The 23,540-nt window shown below is 37.9% G+C and overlaps 1 protein-coding gene across 6 annotated transcripts in view; it reads right to left on the bottom strand.

Annotated features, from left to right (window-relative positions):
• The window catches only part of SEMA5A (semaphorin 5A), a 314,081-nt gene that overhangs the window by 198,059 nt on the left and 92,482 nt on the right, over nt 1–23,540 (bottom strand). For all 6 annotated transcript variants that reach the window (XM_030230394.2, XM_030230426.2, XM_018907145.3 and 3 more), the window contains 2 exons: nt 18,116–18,314; nt 581–680 (listed from right to left, as the gene is read on the bottom strand). In XM_030230394.2, the coding sequence (XP_030086254.1) occupies nt 581–680; nt 18,116–18,248 (233 nt within the window). In that variant the 5' untranslated portion in view covers nt 18,249–18,314. The remainder of the gene's footprint in view (nt 1–580; nt 681–18,115; nt 18,315–23,540) is intronic.

The following is a 23,540-nucleotide window of genomic DNA, read 5'->3' as shown; positions in this document are numbered from 1 at the left end:
CTACGCCTCATATGCTAAGAGGGGAAAAAAAATAGTATTTAAGGACTGTCACTGCTGCAATGTTGACATCTAAGACAGTGTCACTGTTGATCACAGCTTGCAGAGTGCTCTCCTACTGTGCAAACAGTGACTATCACCAACTTTACCACTAATTCTGCACTCTTTAACAGATCGCTCCTAGCATGTAGAGAATGATAATTAGAGACATCCCAACACAAAGAGCCACATTGTCTAGCCAAGTTTGGTATCATTCTAAGCCTCATGCAATGGCAACTTTTGTCACATTGCCATACAGCACCTGTTTGTTCTGCCATATGCACACAAAGATTGTGCACTCCAGGACAGTCCTCCTAAAAATTAGGACAGTGTGAGCTATTTTAAACTTTGCAGCCAGGCAGGCAGTCCATCTTTAACTCTGGTTCTCAGGGATTAGAGAAATAAACATACATAACATTCAGTTTAGTGGCTCTAGAAAGCAGAGGAGTCACACAAGATCACACTGATATTGGCTAAATATTGCTTATTAACAAAGAACAAAATCCAGTCTGGTGCAACATAAAAAAGAAAACAGATTTCTCACCTTGCTCCAGCAATAAGCTCTTTTTGTCCTGGGTCAAATGTTAACTGTGAGAAGTCCACAGCATCATCTGCTTTGAATACGTGTAGCCAAGGGGCAATTTCTAAAAAAAATCAAGAAATACAACTTTTACTATAAATGTTATAGGTCTAGTACATCAAGTAGCCACCATTAAATCTGCAGATATTTCATGTGGGTCTGCAAGTTTTCTCCTTATGGCCTTCTAAGGAAACACAGGAGACTTTCACCACCATGCCATTTAATTTATAATACAGGCCTGTAAAATATTTAGGGCAGCCACCTGATACACATTTGAATCAAGTATCCATATTTTGTTCTGATTTTTTTTTCTCCTTGGGTAAAGCAGAAAACACCACAGTACAGCTGCAATTCACTGGGACATACTCAAGTAAAGCTAAATTAAATTTCCATGCATCAAAACCAGCTGAGGACTAGAGGTTTTTTTTTAGTTTGCTACTTAGTTATTTATTTTCTTTACAAAAGGATCTGATTAAGTGAAAAGCAATGAGGAAAACAAGCAGGTTTGACTTTTCATCATTTTTCACAATAAAAAGGTTGAGAAATGAGGGATGAAAAAGGAAAATTGTTTGACATTCCTTGTTTTTGGTTTTTTTTTTTTACTTTCCTTTCTCAGACCAATTTAGTGCTACATTAAGCAGGGCAGACAAGCATGTGAATTACTGAAAATCAGCAAGGGGCATTACTTGTATTCAGAATACAAACTTGTTCCTACTTTCAAACTTAAGCACACATAAATAGTTGCAAATCAAATCCTCAAATATTTTCATTACTAGTAGATAATTTTTTCATTCATATAACTAACTGGGCACTAAACAGCTTGGCTAAACAAATCCACAAAATTTGTGGGAGCAGAGCATAATTATCCTTTATTTTTACTTTTTTAAAATAGCCATATAGAACATATAAAATTTCTGTAAAAATAGAAATGGTAGAAATGGCTCACTAAAAAAAAAGTCCAGTTGTACAAAAATCTCATTTTCTAGAATTCTGCAATTGTCAAGACATTGATTGAAGCTTTTTTGTTTGGTTGGTTTTTGGTTTTGTTTTTTTTTTAATGTAGTCACAAAGCAGTGGGCTGGAGCTTACAGGAAAGGTGAAGAGGGCTGAGTATGTACGGGCTGTGGCCTTGTTTGAAGATTACAGGTGTGAAGCAGCCCCTTGAAAGATCAAAGGGAAGCCCACGGTCATGATCATTTAGAACATGGAGTCAAAACCAACCCAACCCCCTGAAGGTGCTGCAGAAGTGCAATTTTTGACAATGGTATCATTAGTTGCAGCTCAGGTTAAAAACACTCAGCTCTCTTCTTTCCTCACAAGCATATTTTTGCTTCTGCAAATGTCTCAGTCGAAATAATCCATGTCTGGTGCCTGTTTCAGGATGATTTGTTCCTAATTTAAAGTTTTAGCACAAGTGGGCTATCCATTCCTAAGGAATGGGCCCAGGAGAAAAATGTTATTCTGTGTCAGAACGTGTTCAGCCATTGCAGACAACCATTAAATGCAGTGTGCAGAAGCTGTATCATCATATACTTTGGAAAAACAGATGGAACTGTGAAATAGAATCACTTGGGTGTCAGAAAAGTGACTTCTGCATTTTTAATGTCAGCCCATTTGCATCTGGGCAATTTCAGGCTCGCGATGCCAGTTTGTACATGATCTGCAGGACTTGTAGCTAAATTCACTGTTGCTTTCCATCTGCATTGGATGGGTGCTCAAACCAGGATTCAAGCACTGGGGTGGAAAGGAGATATGGCCACATATTAGATAACTGTGATTACAGCTGCCATCAACCCTTACTTCAGATGCTGTGCAGAGAACCAGCAGGATTCTGAGAGAGGAAAAACACTGATATACTTTACAGACCTGCATATATAGCCTTATTCATACTTACTTATCTATTTTTATTTAAATATATATATGGCTAAACAGGCAAGCATAAAAGAGGTGTTTCCTAAATGTTTTGCACTTGATTTTGCCACCTTAACTTTTCAATCATGCATTTCATATGAAACAATCAAGTTCTAAAACATTAAGAAATTAGGTAGGACATGAAGATGAGGAAATCCAGAAGTAAATCACCAAGAATCTCACTTACTGGTAAAAGAAGGGGGAAAAAAAAAAAAGAGAACAAAACAAAAAAACAGCCAGACCCACTGTGGAAACATCAGTCTCTGAAAGAGTGACAAGGTAAGCAGCTGAGAATGGAATTATCCCAGCTCTATATTGGCAGGACAAGTGAGATCCTTGGTCTTCTGAAAGAAGAGGAGAGGAGTGTCTCCCCGCAGCATGAGAGGCCAGGGACAGCTCAGTACACAGAAGTCCTGCAGTGCCAGAAGTTATCTGTAGGGAAGACTGAAATTCAAAGACTCAATTCTCTTCCACTTTTCCTGCTGTCTCAGCAAGACACAATAAAGCTTCAAGGTACAGCAGGCAGGTGATTGAGACCACTTCCAGGTTTGGAGCAAGGGAGCAGGGGCCAGGAAGGCAAGCCCAGGCTAGAGAACAAGAATGAGGACCTGCTAAGAAATCTCTATGAAATCTGAATCCCCTTCAAAATATGAGTTTTTTTATCCTGTCTTTGTTGCATTCAGCAGTGCTCTTGCTTGAGGGAATAAGGTCAGGAAGAGCAAATGGCTGCTAGAGCTCTTCTTTTTCAGAAAACACTCTGAAACTGTTATCTCTTGTGTGTCACAGTGGCAGCATGTGTCACACAGAAATCAGTATTTATGAGATAAAGCTACAACTTCATGACACTTTTGCAAGGGAAAATGAACAAAAACAGTGCCTGCAAAAAAAATTTTAAAAAGGCAATCCAACCCCATGTACACTGAAAAAAAAAAAAAAAAGGTTATGTAACTAATTAACAGAATAATTAAGTTTCTTTTCACCAAAATAGTGAAATCTTGCTGAAAACCCATAGGTGAAACAAGACTTTTTTTGTTTTGCTTTGAAATATCTCCTTAGAGTCAAAAATTCATAGTTAGCTACTAAAGGCCTACACATTGTTTTTCTTCCAATTAAAACTATAATAGTAAAGTAGTAAAAAGTAATAATTTAAATTTCTTCATGGTTTTCATGCAGATGCAGCATGACAAGCTTTACACAATAACATAGCAGTACATTTTGTGTACTACAACAGTAGCATAAATAAATGTGTGAGGCAATTAAGCTGCCCTGCCAACATGTAACCTAATAGTATTGCTTGCTGTCACAGGTGACAAACAGCAACATCCCTACACTTTCCAATCCTAACCATCCCCTTTCTGACATTTCCCTCCTGTTCTCTGCCCTCACTCCATGTGAATTACAGTAAAACACCAAGCCCTTTATTGACTTCTCTCTTCTTACTCCTGATACTGAGAACAATAACTGAAACACACCTTCAGCCTGAATTTGTTTTTCCCTTAAAACTAAGTGGGTGTGTTTGCCATTCTGCAGACATCGGTCTAGGACTCAAAGCTGTCCAGGGAAAACTGTCATGGCACACAGACAGTCATGACAGCAGGTGATTGCCAATACTCACTGTGTCCTTTTGGTACATCCAAGACATACTTACCCTTAGCAACAACATTCAAAAAAAATTTTTCATTGCTCTTATAGGACTGAAATCTGCAGGCCTTATAACTCAAAAATGTTCCCAAGAAAAATACTTTCTGATGGAACTAAAAGATGGATGTTGGAAAAAAAAATCTTCCTCAGAAGGCTACAGCTGTCTTTCACATGCTGGGAATCGGATGTTGTGGGTTTCCTGGGGGGTTTGGGTTTTGGGAGGGAGGGTTAATAGCTTCGATTTAATATAAAACAAAGTTTGTCATGGTCCATAAATCAACAGCAAGGCAAACACAGGATTCCACCCAGCTCAGAGGAAAGGTCAAGGAATTCTCTTAAAGAGCTTTTAAGACAAAGGAGGTTACCAATCAAAGCTGTGCAGAAGGACATTAGATACTCATATTATAAAAAATGAAAGACCAGAAACCTGTCTCTGTTTTACTTTAAATTTAGTATCTGCCCAACAGGCCATGACTTGCTTGGTTTACATTGTTCCAAGGACTCCCCAAGGGTTGAGCTCTACAGTTCTTTGCAAATGAAATTGTAAAGTTGCCTCTAACCTAAGTTTCATTCTTCATTACTTCAAAGTGGAGCTACAGTACACAGCAAAATAAATTGAGAAATTACTTTCAAGGAATAGAATGGTATGTTTAGAACCCAATTCAACTTGGCAAATAACAAAGTCAAAAGACAATGACGACCTCCCGATTTCATTTAATAAATTAACATAGAGATTAAAAGTTTCAGTATGGTTTATGGTGTATGTGACACCTTGAGCCACGGTGTCTTTTTTGAAAATAGTGAGCACAAAGTTAAACATAGGCACAGCATCACCTTCTTGAAGAAACTGTGTTAGCAAAATAACAACAAAAGCAATAATAATATTAATACCACAACAACAAGAGCACCCCAATAACAGCAGCAACAATAACACTATAGTTGGAAACGAGCAGATTTGCAATATTAACAGAAGTCTCTGGGTGGCATCAGTACAACAAACTCACTAATCTTATCAGAAAAAAATAAAAATATATTTCTGCATGCTAAAGCTATTTTACAATTCAATGTATCTAATCTAAGGATGATGCAATAACTCCATCTTCCTGAAGCTGTGTAATAATTTTAGCCTTAGATCTCTTCCTGTGACACTCAAGTTACACCACTATCCTCTTCAAAGGCAGCGATTCACGCCACAAGTCTCCCCAGGGATGTGCCACGCTGACTCCATCACATCACCCCCAGTGCCCTGGTGACAGTCCCATTAACCCCAGGGGAATCTATTAAGCAAGGTGTCAGGGCTGGCAAGAGGAAATCCACCTGTTCATTCATTCAGCATGTCCTGCATGGGATTTCTTTACAACATTGGTGCTTGAAGGACACAGCTAGGAGCGCTTGTAAACACTCTGCTGTGCTGCTTCAGGACTCCGCAGTCTCTATGTTAAAACCAGAACTGACAAAAACAAGATTTTCTTCAGCAATTTCTGTGTACCATTGGTATTGGTTCAGTGTGACAGTTCTCATCTTAAAATAATGTTATGTTATAAATATATCTGTGAATAGTAAATTCACTCAGAACAACTTTAGGTTAACAAGCATTGCTCCGTGTTGGGAAAACTGGCAAGAAAAATGGCATAGACAGAGACTGTAGCGGAATATTTTACAATTCACTTTCACCTATGCTTTTTTCTTACGCTTCCAATGACCAGTTTTCCTACCTCTTTCACACTGTATTCTCTCCTCACAGAGATACATTGAACACACCCTTGCTGGTAAGTCATTGACTCACTGCAGATGAAAGGAAAAAAGGCGCCACAGCTCCAGTGAAGAAAGAAAATACATGCCAACACTGTTCCACAGGTTTGAACTAAAAGGAGGACTCCATCAAGAAAGTTCAGCAAAAGCATTTATCACTTCTGAAACCAATCACTATTCACACCCCTGCTTACCAGAAAGGAGCTGAGGCCAATTTTGTCAAAAATATAACTCATTTTTTAGAATTTGTTCAAGGCATGTGTTTCTCAGCATTTGCGTGCGATGACTCCTATGTTTTAAATAATTTTCATCATTAAGTTTAAAAAAGAAAGGAAATACTGGGTAGAGAGCAGCTATAGTTACAAACACGTAACTGACAATATAAGATATCATATACAGGGGGTTTTTTCCTCACGTGACCTTCTGAAAATACAGCTGCAAACAAACCTCTGGATTAGGCATCAGGGCTTGTCTGGTTGTCATTGCAATGGAAAGAAACCCATTGCTGCACCTGAACAAACTACTTTGTGCACTCCCCAGGCTGCAGTACCATGAAGCTCCACCACAACTGTGGTGGTTCTATTGCTGGTACAAAGTGTTTAAATCCATACAAATGGAACTTACTCTTTTTAGACTTGTAAAGTCATGCTTTATTTTTACTTGCTTTGAAGCAAATTCCTACTCTAACCTTAGCTTAACAGTTGCAAAACAGGCAGAGTAGACTTTTCCCAATTAGTTAATTTCTGTTGGATGCATTAACCATGAAATCAATAAAAAAGTGCCTTTTCTTTTGAGAAAGAAAATCAAAATACGATAAAAGAATCATAAACCAGAAATCCCTCATCAAACAACTATTATTAACACAGCAAATATTTTTTGATTTCTCTTACAGAAAAGATTCATTCTATGGGTTACAGTACTCCAGCAAAATCAATATGCTAAACCATATTCATTACAAAATCTAAGCACAAACATCTGCCCTGCTCTTCTTCCATAAGGCCCATGGTAGAAGCCAAGCACTTGGAAGACAGCAGCTCACTGCCAAGCAGAGAAGGCCTGCCCATTGCAGGCTGCTTTTCCTTTCATTCCAGACATATGCTTTCTATATCCAGTGTTACGTTGGCAGACCTGCTTCCAGGACCATACATCTCCTCAGCTTTATGATCCTAATTGCTTATTACAGAATTGTAACCCCAAGGTGAGTGCCTTGCCCATGCTATGGAGCCTTATTCCACAGGTCTGGAGAAAATCCCACAGGGAGACTCTGTAGAGTGCCCCTTGCTTAAGTTGTACATCCAGAGGTGCTGTGGGATGCAAAGCAAATACAATTACATCCCTGGGGCAACAGTCTGGGTATCCATTAACCCTTCCTTGCTCCTATTGCTGTCCTCCTTTAGCATGCACTGCAGGAGCAGGCAAAATAATTATTAATGCATCCTACAACAGTAGAGCTTAAAGGTAGGACCAACACTTCAGTTTTGGTTCCAGAGTTGAACTTAAGTAGGAGAAAGAAAATGCCCAAGTAACACAACATCACGTACTTATGTACACCACCAGGATAAATTAGAAGGCACCAGGAAGGGGCTTTTTCTGTAATTTTTCATACACAAGAAGGAAAAACTACTGCATTGAGAACCTTAGCCAACTAAATAAACAAGGAGTAAGCAACTCTCTAACATTTAAACCTCACAGAAAGAGACAAATGTTTTCTGGAAGAAAAAATACAAATTGAAAAGACAATCCCAGCTCAATGCTCCTGCAAAATTCCTGCTCCACCTGTTACTAGAATGTAGTTGGCCTGCCCACTTTTTCATAGATAAGGTACAAATATTCATATGTCAGGCCTAGGGAGGGCCACAAGATGTAAGTAAATCTAATGCTCTGTGCTGCAGAAGGCTCTAACAATCTAAATGGAGTACATCAGAAGCAGGCTGGACACAACATATGAGGAGAAGAGCGGTAGTTCAACAACAACACGACAGCATTTAATGTCCAACACCATTTAATGCTTTTCTGTAAAATGGAAGGATTAGGACAGATGGATCTGTTACAGTACGCAGTACTGCATTTTAATGAAAAGGACATTTCATTTGCAATACAGAACTTATTTATAACAGGGCTGTGTACAGAATTAGGAGTATTTGGATGGAAATCATAACTGGGACATGAGAGAATATATGTTTATAGGTTTAGTAAACCCTTTTTTAATAAAATTGAAAATTCAAAATGTTTCCTATAGAAATTATGAATATGTTTTAATCTGAGTAACACTGAAAAATATAGGCATTCTGGTAATTAGTGATTAGACAGCAGGAACTCTACAGCTTCCAAAACGGTGTCTAGGAAGATATAAGAAAACAAAACATATCACTTCTTCCTTCCAAGAAAAAAAAAAAAAAAAAATTTTGTCTAGGCAGGGTTATTTAATGCAATCCAGTCCTCTATGAAGGAAAAGATGAAGTTACAAAGTTGCCCAAAATAATTAAATCAGCAACCACAAACTAAAAGATTCCTCTTTTAAGTCTAACCACACTACATTTGGTTCTCCTTTGGAAACATGAAAACATGTCAGATCTCCATCTGCAGTTCATAGCTCATCTTTGCTTATAGGGTGGGGGAAGAAAAAAATGAAAGAAAAAAAAGAACCAACAAAAAGACAAAGCAACCTCAAAACTACAGATCCCTTTCAAGATGCAGTATTCTGGAGGTCTCTAGATCCCATAAACAAACCAGCTGCCTTCCTTCTACTAAGCATTAAAGCTTAATACAGTCCTGAAGCTTGCTTTTCCATACAAAGAGAACTGCAGAAGCCAAGAAACAAATATCTATATCTAGCCTTGCCTATAAGCTCTGCTAGCTTCTCGTGCTCCTCTCCACTTGAAATCATTTGTAATAAAACAAATCCCAAGACCATAAACCTCTTGATATTCTCCAGAAAGTTCACCACCTGTTTACTGCGCATTCATTTTATGAACAGCTATTACAGCTTCAGAACAATTTTGGAGGTAATGAGCCAGGGCTGTAAGTAATTTATTATTAATGGGGAAAAGAGAAAACGAACATACTTGCTACAGTATATGTTTCTTGACTTTGAATACATGAAAGCTTGAACTTCTTTCTTAAGCCTATGGTACACTTGCTTCCTTTTACCCAACTACTCTCATCTCTCATTGATTTTCCCAGAAGGCACAAAGTGGCTGCCCTGGCCACCTGTCCACTGCTCTCCAGGCAGGGCAGATGCAGCCACAGCAGTTGCCCTGCCCCAGCTCCCTCACCTGCTTGAGCAATGCACTCTAACCTTCAAGATCTAAAATCTAGCCTGCATTCCTGTTTTCTCTGCCCTGCCAGAGCTTCCCAGCTAGAAGTACATATTGCTGCATTCTTATGTGTGTGCATATGTCTATTACTGGGATAATTAAAGGGAATTTGGGTTCTGACTGTCTGCGCCCTCAGGGAAGAGACAGGAACATCTGCTGCAATGCCTACTTATTTCTTATTTTTCTGAACAAGGGTTTGGAATTGTTTATGCTTCATTGTTCAAACACACATATTGCATACAAATACAAGAAAGTGTAAGGCAAAAAAGACTGAACCCCCACCTAGATGAAAGTGGTTTCAGTGCTTCCAGCACAATCAAAAAACACCAAGTTCACACCTCATCCAGCACAGAGCCCTAATGCTCTTCCCAGGGAGAGCAGCTACTCCTTACAGTTACCACCTCTGGTCCCTGTGCTGCTGCTGCTGCCAATCTTTCTGAATGTAACAGAGGGACAGACTCACCATGAAAAGCATTTGCCATCCTCAGTCATGCACTCTCTTCAGATGGGTGCATCCAAAGGATTTTATAAAATCTTTTGCATTTTAACACTTACATGCTGACTTTGGCAGCCAGCCAAAGAATTCATGTTGAAGGAAATCGTGTTGTATAGTGATGGGAAATCATTATTTAGTCTCAAGACAGAGTTTTCTAAAGAAATCTGCTCAATTTTAATACATGTACTGTTGGGAGCAGAAACAGAATACAGACTGCCCATAGACAGCATGCACTGTTACTTTTGTTTGAAATATCTATACTTCAATTTTTGCTTTTTTTGCTAGAACTGACCATTCTGCAATGATGCATTCTTACTTGTGTTGGTATTTGAACATAATAAACCTTTTTATTTACACTGTTTCAGCAAAATAAAATTTCTTGATCTATCAATTCTGCCCAAGACTGTAGCTCACAAAATAAAGGTCAGATAATATTTCATGAAGAAATACAAAACCCAACAAAATAAGACATATTGTAAAGACAAAGGGTATAGAGAACAAAGCCTGACACTCATCTTTTTAAGAGTTTCGAGACAGGACTTCAAAGAGGAATATATTCCCCACCTCCTCCACTCCCCCACCACAAAAATAAAAGGATGCCCCAAAGCCAAAAAAAGAAAGCAACATGCAAGAAAAAAAAGAAAGAAGCACAACACTGCAATCAACACTTCTCTTTATAGAACTTAGTTTTATTCTAAAAGACACTGCTAAACTCCAGGGTTTGTCACTATTAACAACTCCTATAGTAGGTTTATTGTAGAGCTGGCTGTAAAACAGTCAGGTCCTAATTCTCAGAAATGGTAGAAAATAGCTATAAATCCATCAAAACAAAATCTGAAGTGAGCACTGGAAATGGAAAGACAAGCTTATGACAAGTCAAGGTTTGGTCCAACCTGAAAATGACAAATTGTCATGTAACAAGTAAGTATCTACCACACTCAGCCACACAAAATCAGCTGCTACCCAGTGTTCTGAAGTCTTGTCAACAGCAGACAAGCACTGCCACAGAAGGAAGACAGGGAAGAAAGCATGTGAATAAAAACCAAACAACACTTTGAAGAAACACTGACTGTGGTTCTCTATTTCCACCCAAGCTATCTAAAAAACAGAATATATCTTGGTAAGGTTATTGGCAAGGCTCTAGCTGTTTAAGAAATTAGGAAGAAAACCAAAATTTAAGTAATGATTTTCCTCCCAACCTCTTAAAATTCTTCAAACTTTAGAACTTGAAGCAAGGCCAAAGGATGGGCCAGGGTTTCCCCAGTCCTTCATCCAAAGTGACAGGCAGCAGAAGGTGACATTTGGTGACAGGCAGTAAGGGCAGCAGGTGCCATCAAGTGACAGCAATATAGGCTCCATAAACACTGGACAGGATCTGGAAGGGAAGACCACTGGGATGAGTCATTCCAGTAACTGTGTCATTACAAAGTATGAAAACAAAGCTGCCCAGGATCAGATGGTCAGTAACAGCCATTGTTAACATCTTTTCTGACCTAGCAGGCTGAGTTGCTTAGAATTATAGAATGGTTTGGGTTGGAAAAAATCGCTAAGATCATCGAGTCCAACTGTTAACCCAGCACTGCCAAGTTCACCACTAAACCAATTCCCCAGGCACCACTTCTCCACTGAATACATCCAGATATGGTGACTCCCTGGGCAGCCTGGCTCAATGCACAACAGTGCTTTCAATGAAAAAGCTCTCCCTAATATCTAATATAAGTCTTCCCTGACACAACTTGAGGCTGCTTCCTCCTGTCCCACCACTTGTGTCTTTGGAGAAGAGACCAACCTTCACCCTGCTACAGCCTCCTGTCAGACAGTTGTAGGGCATGATAAGGTCACCCCTGAGCCCCCTTTTCTACAGTCTTTTCTTATGAAAAGAATTGAAAATCTATCTGGTGGGGAAAAAATGAAACAAAAGAAAAAATGAGAGCAATATTGTGCTCCCTCTTGCTCTAAGCAACATACAAAAAAAAATTGACAGAACTTCATCTGCATATGAGCTACATTTCTTGATTGCTGATCTGTTTATTTAACATATCCCACTCTGGATGATTTACAACATTTTATCAAAAACACAGGTCTTTTGAAGAAGAAGAAAAAAAGAAAAAGAACAAAAATTCCAGATTTTAAGTCCATCTGACCACTTTGTAAAGATAGTAGAACACAACAGGAGCCTCTCACTCATTTTGCTCTTTGTTAACAACCACAGAACTGCACATGCCCTAAAGAGCCACATTAGGGCAATAAGGAACAAATCAGCCATGGAAAGGCTCACAGGACATGTCTGCACAGCTCACTGGCCATTGCGGCCCCTGATAATTTTATATTACCAAAATCTATGAAAATTATTAGCATTCCATGGAGGTCCAGAACTTGACTGGGATGCCAAAATAATTGTGAATTGATGCTTGCTTTAAAAATGATCATTTTCAGAGGGGGAAAAAAAGTAGCTGTATGCAAGTCCTTTGCTTAGAGAATTCATCTCCTGACATTCTTTCATTTTTATGGGAATGGGCACCAATGACACTGGGTGATTCAGGGAATAATAGGAGGAGAGTAACCTTCAGTCTCCAAAGATATTTTTTTAATTAACAGTAAAGAGTTGAAGGTTGCTGTTCCCTACCAGAAGCCTAATCACCTATACAAAAGTAAAAGCAAACCTGATTCAATACAAAATAGTATAGAACTGGTAAAGGAATTATTTCCTTCTTTAAGAGGGGCTGGTTCTTGGCAAAGTAGTGCAAACAATCTCGTAGTCCTATCATCTAAACAAACCAAAGCTGCAACATCGAGCAATCCATGTTTCTTCACTGATGAATCATCTTCATTTAAAGAAAAACCCAAAAGATGATACAGAATGGAAAGCAATACACGTTAATCCATTGCAGATTCTGGCAGATCATCTCTGAAATGTATTTATGAAAAATTAGAAAAAAAAAGAAAAAACTAAGCAGCTTACTAGACCACTGTTAGTTTAAAAGGAAACTTCCAACAAGATTAGGAGAAAGAGAAGAGTACAAACAAAACCAAGTTCATATGCCATTTATCCTCCTTCATTCAGCCCACACATTATTTCCTCTTGGCACATGTTAAGTGCATGCACTCCATACAAAACCACAGGATAAAATGAGCAGGGCAATGTACTGAGTCTATATTACTTAGACAAACATCAACTAAGGGAGTTTTGTGGTGGTCAGACAATAAGGTTAAGAAAATATATTTCTTAGGATTCTCTAACCAAGGAATCAAAAATAACTATGCTATTTTTCTTTTCTGGTTAACCTCAAGTTGAAATGAAGGGTTTAAGTTCATTTCTTGTATGGATTGAGACATGCTATTTTTGAGCATGTTTATTCAACAGATAACTTTGTTACAGCATAGTATGTATTTAAATTATTCCTAAATATAGCTTCTAAAATTATGTAAATTGATGCTTTTTTGTTGAGACAGCAAACTTTAAATTCTGATTATTTCATGAGAGCCTAGAAGAATGAGACTTGCCCCAGAGCAAATGATCTCCTCTGTTCTCCCAGTTTCAATTAAGTCAAGTTCACAACTGCACTTTATTTCTTATAGAAAAACCTAAGAAATTCACCTTTATGCAGGTAAACTGCAGGTCAGACCTAAAATTTCACACCTGAAGCTGTATTTGTGTCAACTTTTTTTCCAGCTCACTCACACGCTGCTAAGCAGTTGTGATGGCCCCTTTACTTCTACCTCATGGATAGGGTCTGTCTACAGAACGAGCCTTCAGCTGAGTTTTGAAAGGTCTGGTGTTTCAAAGTTCAGTGAAAGTGTGTGTCTGGGGAAACAAGCTGCTACTGTAACTACTTCTATCCTTTTTGTTGATTGTTTTCATTTTTGGTTTGGTTTTGTTGGGTTTTTTATGATCTAATAAAAGGTCAGGTCCACAGAGAGCTACCACAAAGGTTCTGTAGAGCAGGTGGACTATGAAATACTGGAAATATTTAGACAAACATAACACCACTAAACTGTTTTGCTTTAGGTTTTTTGCTTAAGAATAGTTCAACCTTTATAAAGCGTCGTTGTTTCCCGTAGAGCAAATGTGGTTTTTACAGCCTTTTCTAACTTCTCAAGTTAAATACTATAGTTCCTTCACTGTACTAGGAGAGTGTTTTTTTTCCAAGTAGCTGACCATCAGTAAACCCTAATACACCTACAGAGCTAACATTTAATTTCTGCATGCAAAGAAATATATCCAAATAAAATGAAATTTAATACAGATAAAATTTGTAAGACTATCTTTAATGAGCAGCTTATTTAAGCCCTTTTTCTGTCCTAAATCTTGAGCTGCCTCAAGCATAATTTCCTTTTTTTTTTTTTTTGCATTGTAAGCATTTGGAAAACTGTGCAAAGATCAAGGATTTTCACAGTGAGTCTCTGTGTATCCATTCCATGATCTGCACCCTCTTTCACCCAGTTCTAAGTTATATTTGATTTATAAGCTCTTGACTCCAACTATTGGAATTAGTTAGTATAGCTGATGAATTCTTAGCATATGAAGACAGATTTTTTATCTTTTTTTTTTTTTTAATTTACTTTTTCTTTAAGCCTGCATTTCAACAGATTAGCACATTTTTTGCACTTCTAGATGCAGACTCCTCCTTAGAGAGAGAGAGAGAGAAAGGAACTTCAAAGAGGGACCACGAACCATCAGTCAGTTTCACCACATGAAACACTCAACAGCTCACTCCTGGGCTGATCCTGTCAACCCAATACTTAGAGGTCTATTTTATATAAATCTGTTTTCTGTGATAATTCCTAACAACTTGAAATAATGAGAAAAGGAAATTCTCAGCTTCCAAGGAAGACACAAAGCACCTTATTCTAGTTTAAGGAAGCTCTATGATAAGAAATTTTAGAGCTGCCAACATTTTCTATAGCAGACTTTCTTACTTATAGATTCTGGGGAAGCAAAAATGTGCATTTTACAGTCCAAATATTATTTATGCAGAAAAACAACATGGTTGTTACAAAATGGTTAATAAAACTGTGTATGAGAGACATTAAATGAAATCTTTGAGATCATGTCAAGTATCCTTTCAAAGTGTGTGCATTTCCTGCTACTGCATCTTCTTTTTCCTCTTTCACCAGCTAACAAAGTACTTGAGTAAAAGTTCTCAACAGGTGGGTGAAATTCTTGCCATTTCCTATCAGGAGATACATCACAGTCTTCAACTAAAACTATTTAGCTGGAAAAATCAGAGCTAGAAATAGTATATGCATCTCTACACAAGGTACCCTGACAGAATCATCACCTAAGTGAGCAATTTTTGATGAGCAGTGGGAAAGAAAGCAAGCTCTTTCAGGAGATATACTCCCATTTCATATTTCACTGTGACAACTCCTGGGGACTATTTTGTCTTTTTATTAGGTTTTTTTTTTTTAGCTGTTCACCCATACACTACACCAGACTCTCACTCCATTAGTTTTATTTAATAGTTTATACTTCATCTACCTTACCTCTCAAAGGAAGACAAATCAAATAAGTACATTGCTACTTTGGCATACCAGAAAGTACAAAAAAGAGGGCTTTGATCAGTTATAAGTAAAATAAAAGTGTTGATATCTCTGTAAAGTGAGTACTGAGTTTACAAGCTCTAAAGCACCTACCACTCAATAGCACTCAGCCTTGGTTGATGTTCAGCCTGCCACACAGTATTTAGCTCTGGTGGATCTAACACTGCTACAAGATGACTTTACAGACCAGGGCATTAATGCAGCACTCAAAGGGATTTTAACTTTACAAATTGATTTCTCAACTCAACACTGGTCTAGCAGTACTAACGACATCAATAGATACAGAGAGCATTTTCCTATAGGCATTCATGAAATCAGCAAATGTCTCAGGAAGGATATGGATATCAATAAGGTGGCTGGTTGAAACCTGCCAACTCCTATTGCATGACTCATTCAGAGAGTGGTTTCTCACACACATCTCTCTTCTTATATTTGATACCCCAATTAATCAATTCCTATCATACAGATTCAAAGATAAATCTCTCAGGCACTTTATCCTGGGGTCTCAAAACTTCTGTTTTCCATTAACTTGTGGTCATGCAGCTACAAGTTAAATGCTGTGTGCCCACACCAACTAGGTTACCCAACTATCCCACGCTGTATACTGCACTGCAAATGTGTTTCTACCTGTACTTTTCAAGAGTTATTAAGGACCATAAAGGATCATTGTGTGAAGTATGAACTACAGCTTGTCAGAATATTTTTCAAGAGATGTCAGTTCATAAAGTCTAAGGCATGTCATGGATATGTACAAGTTAATGGTATTTTTACCATAAAGGTCAAGAGGGACTCTGGTATTCAAAATCTTACTAGATCTTATACTAAAGATCTGAGCATTAATGTTCCTATATAATATGTTTCCTGAATATATTTACAGTAAAAATAAATTGGTTTTTTTTCAGTAAACTCAAACTGTGACACTATCTTTGGCTATATCAAAAAATGCAACTGGAACAATATGGCCTCTACTCCCAAAAGGCGTTAGCATAGTGACTTAGAACTGGAAGGACATCACAAGAAATAAAATATGACAGAGAACAAGAGAGGTCTAGAAGGCAGGATCAGTCTAAATTCACAAAAGCCTCCTAAATATTTGCTGAATTAGATTCATAAAATGACACATTTTTAATCAACTCTTGGATCATAGCACTGCTAATGAGTCTCAATTATTTTCTTTTGCAGTTGCATATACAAAACCAAAAAGTACATGCAGTGATCTCTTGATTTGTGAAATTAAGAAGTACCAGAATTTTAACCGTTCTACTTTAATTACTTTAATTTAGAGTATTGTGTATGCGTGTTCTGATAAAAAAATAGTACTTTAAACTAAATCATACCACAATACGAATGCTAAGGAAACCAGGTATTTCATCAGAATAACTCACACTATTTAGCCCATCAATAAGGGAGTGATTAAGGTCCCTCCTTCACAATACACTGGTGGTTTGCTGTTCTGAGGTACAGAGTTCATTCTCCAGTGTACTGAAGAACAGGACAGCTGGTACCATTGCTATTATTAAACCATTAAGTGCAAGAACAAAATAGGTTCTGGAAAAAACACAGCATTATTTTCTCAAAGTTTATGAAAAGAATGGAAACAAATCTTTTTCCAATTAAAATTCAATAAATTCTAACTCATTGAAATAAAAAACTTACACATGTGCTTTCTTAGAGAAACAGGAGGAATGCAGTGTGTAATATAATACATCTTAATCCCTACATCCTCATAACTAGAAACTATTTGGAACTCCCTCTAAGTTGTGACAGTAATGGAAAATTCTCAATTCAAATAAACAAAAAAAAGGCAGATAAGTTATTAATGCCTCAGGTTTTTACAGAAAACATCCTCCAAGTATTCTTTGCTTTGTTCCAACTGTTCCTCAGCATTCCACCCCAATACTCAAGATGACAACCACATGTATGAAGAGACTGTCCTGGTGAAAGAAGGAACTTGTGCAGCTCCAATCCAAAAAGGGATGTATCAGGCATAAGCAGGGACAAGGAGGAATTTAGAAAGACCATATGGGCATGCTAGGATTATGTCAGGTTAAACAAAGTTCAGTGGGAGTTTCTATTTGCATGAAATGTCAAGGAAAACAGGAACAGCTTCAACTACTCCAGCAGTAATGGAAGTTTGAACAAGGATGAAAGGTTGAACAGGGAAAACATCCAACTTGGGCAGATCCGACCTACTGGCAGGAGAAATGGATGATGCTGAGGGACTCTATACCACCACTAAGGTACCAAAGAAGGCATCTGCTGTTTAGCAGAAGGTATTCAAGAACTACCATTTGGAGACTAAATGTTTGATACCCCTTACTCCATCTGAGCCACCAACAAGTGGAATAACACAAGGGTTGATCCTTGGACCCATCCTGTTTAACGCCTTAATAAGGAATGGGAGGCAATAGAACAGAGTCTGTGAAGTTTGTAGATATCAACTGGTTCTCTGGATTTGGTGTTAAGCTGGAGGGTGGGGCTGCCACCCAGAGACACCTGCTTGGAGTGAAGGAAGAGCATCTTCATGAAATTAGGTGCACACACGGAAAATTGTGCACTTGGAAAGGAATAACTTCATGCAACAGTACAGGCTGGTCTAAATCACAAAGGAAGATGAGTCACCTACCTTTAAATGATACATTCAGCTACAAATGCTGAACAAAATTCGAAAGCCTAATTGCATCTAATTTGCATAGAATACAGCCCAGATTTTTATATAATAGCACTGAATGCACCTTTCTTCCCCATGTCATTCTACATTAAAAGCAGAGGTTTCCATGAAGTGATTACACAATACTTAGCTACTACTGGAAAAGACTTTTGGAATTTACATCTTACCTTTGTATGCAATAATTGGGTGCTCAGCTCTGTGGCAGTGGGTATCTTCTGTTGTTGTTGACTCCAGTATTCCTAACACTCCGAGGCCTGCCAAGAGCAGTGTGAGGAAGCAGCTACCTTTCATGGTGGTCATGCTGTCCTCCACAGCAGTCACTTCTTTTAACTGTCTGCTCTTCTTGCATTCATGTGGGCAAAGCACCTGGAGAATTCAAGGAAATTTATTTAAGAATGAGAGCAATTCATAGAAAATAATAGATAATTCTTGAAGTTTAAAACAAAACAACATTGCTTCCTTTTTGTTTAGCATCTGACTACTCAAAATTATGCTGTCAGCTGCTCCTCTAATTACTTCACAAACCTATCATCAGTTACCCAATTTAGGAAAATGGATCACCCAGCAGGATTAAAAAAATGATATTCATTACCCCCCTCCTTTATTTTGTGACATGAGGGGAAAAGAATGTTCTCCAACATTTTTTATTTTATCCTCTTAAATAGAGCAAATATATTTAAATTGATCTTCCCTGTTCACTTTGATCCACTGCCTTGCTTTCCTCAGAAACGAAGGAGTGCTTTGAATTCTTGCAAGTACAAGGTAGAAGAAGAATTGCTCCCTCATGTGAGTGACTACTTTGCGAGAACAACAGCCCTAGAGCATTTATTTTTTGCCTATCTAGAGTAGAGTTTGCATGGAACAGCACAGAAAGGGGTAGGACAAGATTCACCTCAATGCTCTGACACACACTTTTGCTTTACAGCAGTGAGGGTCACTGGTTCTAACACTGGCTTAGTCCCCATCCATTTCCGGACTGATGACAAGGCTGTGAATTGCAGACTCAAATGATGAAGACCCCTTTCTAATAAAATTTAGATACCAATGAACATTGCAATGGTTTTTATTCTGAATCAGAAAAAAGTTGAAGTTCAACTCCCTGATTTCTTGAAATATCCAATACCCAGACCCTTTTATAAGTAATAGAATATGTACACTGTCAATATAATTTTAGATCCAACTGAGTTCGTTTAGTTTCCTCACTAAAAATGTGCCAAGCAGTTACAACCTAATCATACAACCCAAAAGAAACCTTCACCACTAGCAGCTTTAGTGAGTCACACAGGCTTGCATGCTGATGACATGCAGAAATGAGACATCACTGCCTTTCATGGAGGAAGACCAGAGATTTAAGACAGCTCCATAAAGGCAGAAATGTCACTCTGCTAATTAATGGAGACATTCAGGAAAAGAAAATCAGCAATTTTGAGTTCTAATATGCTTGATCTCACTGAATTGTAGTGTGCTGTTTAATAAGGTGGAAACTTTCTATTTGCATAAAATAAACATCCTAAATGCACAAAACAAAGGGCTGTTAATGAAAAGACACTCCACAATAACAGCAGTGTGTTCTAAAAGCTACATGCAGAAGGCAGAATGGATAGTAAACTCTGGTCCCTAGCATCACTAGCACCAGATTTCATAAGACTAACTGCTCTTCTCTTATCACCTTATTTTGCTGCCTTTGGTAGTCTTCCAGCCTAGATGTGGACACCTCTAATCCTCATTCATTTAAACTAAAATAAATAGATCAAAGGCATAATACATCTGAGCAGTAAATTTAATAGGCAATTTTAGCTTCTTTGCCATATTTTCTTAAGTTACTGCAAAAAAAAAGGAGAAGCTTTGAGGTAGTTAGATTCATATCCTTACCTTCCTAAGTAGTGTCTTATGATGTCATTTACCAATAAGAATCTGGCCCTACAAATTGCTGGTGGCTCACAACAGGCAGTATCTGGTCATAGAAATTCTGGATACTAATGCATGTAGTGCATAAAGCACTTGGTTCCAATGTTTTATAGTCCATTACCTGTAAGATTGACCTTTATACGTACGATGCACTATTCTTACACAAATTCAAGTAGTTTATGTGGTTGTAGTGTTCCTATTCCTAACTTAAAGGTCATACAAATACACTACTAACGGCTACTTCTAATTCACATTTCTGTAAGATTGTGTTTGTGCATTTAGGAAGCAAAATGAAGACCTGATGCCATCATAAGGTCTCAAAAAAAATGTTTTTCTTGCACACAGTACATCAGCAAGTATCCCAAGACCTAGGAATACAGTAATTCCATGCTAAACAAAACAAAACAAAAACAAAAAAAAACAGCAAAAAATCTTTATTTCTTTTCATTTTGAAAGTCTCATAAATACTCATAGATGTGTGAATATAATGGAAAATAATTAAACAAGGCTAAAATGAAACATTTGCACTGAAATCACAGCCTTCTTTGTCTCTAGGGCTGTAAATGAAGCTCATGGCCTTTATGGTACCAAGCTTCCATATCCCAGCCAAGTTTCAAAAAAACCAGCTCTACTCAGCAAACACAGCAAAAAGATAATCCTGTTGTTTCTCCAGAAAGAAAGAAAAGGACCACCACCCTTCACCCAAATATTAAATACACACATAGGTATGGATGGCTTGGTTTCCATTACAAGAAGGATAATTCATTTCATGGGACTAATAGTGGTATTAGTAAGGACTAAGATGTAAATGTTAACACGTCTGATATCTTGCACCCTGTAGGTATCAAGAGGACTCCTCCCATCTGTCCCCTGTGAACAAAACTCAGTAGCAGAAGCAAAGGTTCCTTCACACCACCACTTTTCCTTGGCCTCTAAATCCAAGCAGCATTCTCTTTCATGACAAACTACTTACATGCCATAGGTGGTCTCTGACACATGTTATAGTCATGCTGTGGAAGAATTTTGGGGCCAAGGAGTTTTTTCCTTACTAGCTGAACTCTTCCTGCATGTATCTTCACTGCATGTATCTCACATGGCAAGAACTGAGACAGGAAACACTCTCTCATTTAGAATATCCAAAAACAAGAAGAAAGGAGGAGGAAAAAAGAAAGGTGTAAATACACTTCTGACCATATATCTCAGAAAAAAACAGTAACAGCCTAAACTACTCTCTACCTCAACCTCTAGCTATTTATGTGTATTTCACAATTTTATTAATTTAAGTCTATGATTTTTGATCATTCATAGACTAATGTATTAATTTAAACACATTATTGTAGGGAACTATGAGGAGAGGCTTACTTGCAACAACTTAGAGGAGAATCTTCAGAGGCCCTAACTGACAGAAGAACAGTAAATCAAGGCAGTAGATAGAAACCTTATCACAAGTTATCCAAGTTTCTCCCCATTTCACTAGACTTGTTTATGCATGGAAGGAGAAAGGAGTCTGGAGGCTGCATCTAATTCACTGCTAGAGTAAAAAATAAAAAATGTATTTTTTAAAGATCCACAAACAAAACAAGGAAAACCAATCAAACAAAACTCTTCCCCCAGGAACCAAAAAACCCATACAACCCCAACCCCTACAAAAAATACAATTAAACCTCCTCCAAAGGAACACACCTTCAACATATACCCACAGCATAAAGTGACGGACACCTTAGAAAAGGCTTCAAAACTGAATCTTTTTCCACATAACTGGTACAGGCTAGATTGCTCCCTTCTGTACCTGCTTGAGCAAGGACCACTGCAGCAGCTCCATGGCTGCCCGAGACAGCAGCTGTAAGAGTGAGCTCGTGGAAGCATCCTACACAGACCTGAAACACTGCAACAAGTCAGAAGGCCTGAAGCAGACAAAGTAATCTCTCCTGAAATCACCCCCTCTCCTTACTGAAAGTGCAGCTTTCATGCCAAGAAGGGATAGCTAGCCTGAAGCAATATGACAAGACAAGACAAAGCCAAGAAAAACCTAAACATGAAAAGATTCGGCCAGTTTCCTTGATTTCTCTATAATTTCCATACGTAAATCTCTCTCAACAATGACAATAATGGTCAGTCAAAACTCTTTCAAACATATATCCAAATAGTGACAGTGACCAGCTTTTTAACCATTGCTAAATATTTGCACATTGACCTGTTATTTGCATAACTTTTCTATCAGAGACCTTTATTCAAACTTTCAACAAATTGCATTTTACAAGTTTGTAAAACAATCTGGAGGTGCAAAATGAAAAAGAAAGCAGAATAAGCAGTGCTATAAGATGCAATTTATTTCAATATATTATTTTATTCCTGTATGTAAAGGGTCTTGTACTCTATCTTTCATTCCCTTTCTTTTGATCCAGTTTGCCTAGAAGAAATATAAAGATGAATGAGGCCCATTAGGCAAAGGTACTATATTTTACAAATGGAGCCTTTGGTTTCTCAAACAACAATAATTGATGAAGAAAAAACCCAGCAATTCAAGATTTTCTGTTTCAAATGAACCAAAAAAAGACACCTCTTGCTAAAGACAAAAAGCATGTACAGCTAAGCATGTAACTGCTACTGCTAGATCCAAGCAGATTCATTTAAAGACTATTCCCTCCAGGCCCTGAAGCCATATATGTAAAGTCAAATAATCAGGATGTCAATATTTCTAGATCACTTAATGTACACTGTGTTGAAAGTACAATTTACCTCTGAATTATAAACTCCATCTTCCTTTGTTCAATCAAAATAAGCCACTGTATGCAAAAGCTGCCACACTAGCTGCAGCTGCTCCAAAGCAAAGATGCTTTCAAATAATTATCTTTGCTGATTCTATAAGTGACAGATTTAAACTACACTTTGAGTAAAATATCAAGTGAGCCTATGTCTATATAAAGTGTACAAACAGCAGGGTTTTGCATGTTTTAAAGATGCCAGTTTCAGGACTGGTTCTGGGTACAGGCATTCACGAGCCAGTCTGGGCTTTCTTTAAGGGTTCCTCTTGCAGATGCTGCTCATGTAATTTGTTGCAGGAGACCCATTCCACTTTCCCTGGGCACTTTGCTCCACATCTTTGCAAAACAGGGAAGACTTGGAAAAAAAATTGCTCATGTGAAGTAACAACTCCAAATGACCTTTTTGCACTAGCACAAGCCTGGGGAAAAAAGTATTTAACTAATGAAACAAACTGCACATTCTCTGGGTTCATTAGAACAGAATTATGAGTACAAAGAAAAATGTTGCTCCATGTTGCTACTGCATACACTTTAAAACAGTAGTGACTATTTCATCTTTGGTCATGACAATTTTATGAAAAATACCTAGTTTGTCTACTGTATTGCTAGTGGTACCTTTTTTACCATTCATTAAAAGAAGAGAACACTTCCTTGCTGCTGCAAGTGACAAGAAAATGGGGAGAACTGTTGTTTCCTCTTCACCAAAAAAAAAGGCCACACTGTTGTGCATCACTAGTAAGCATGTAGACAAATCAGGAAAGAAGGCATCATGTGTAATCCTGTAATGTAGCTCAGTGCCTCTTTCTGTAATTCTTGATTTTTTAAAGCCAAACTCCTTAAACTAATGCAAAACATTTGAGAGGAAGATAGTTAGAGAAAAGAATACATAAAAAAAGACTCTGTCACCACACCTACCAAA

The sequence above is a fragment of the Serinus canaria genome, chromosome 2 (genome assembly GCF_022539315.1).
Source record: "Serinus canaria isolate serCan28SL12 chromosome 2, serCan2020, whole genome shotgun sequence".
Classification (NCBI taxonomy): domain Eukaryota; kingdom Metazoa; phylum Chordata; class Aves; order Passeriformes; family Fringillidae; genus Serinus; species Serinus canaria.
The sequence above is the reverse complement of the archived record's forward strand: the minus strand, read 5'-3'. Positions and strand labels throughout refer to the sequence as shown.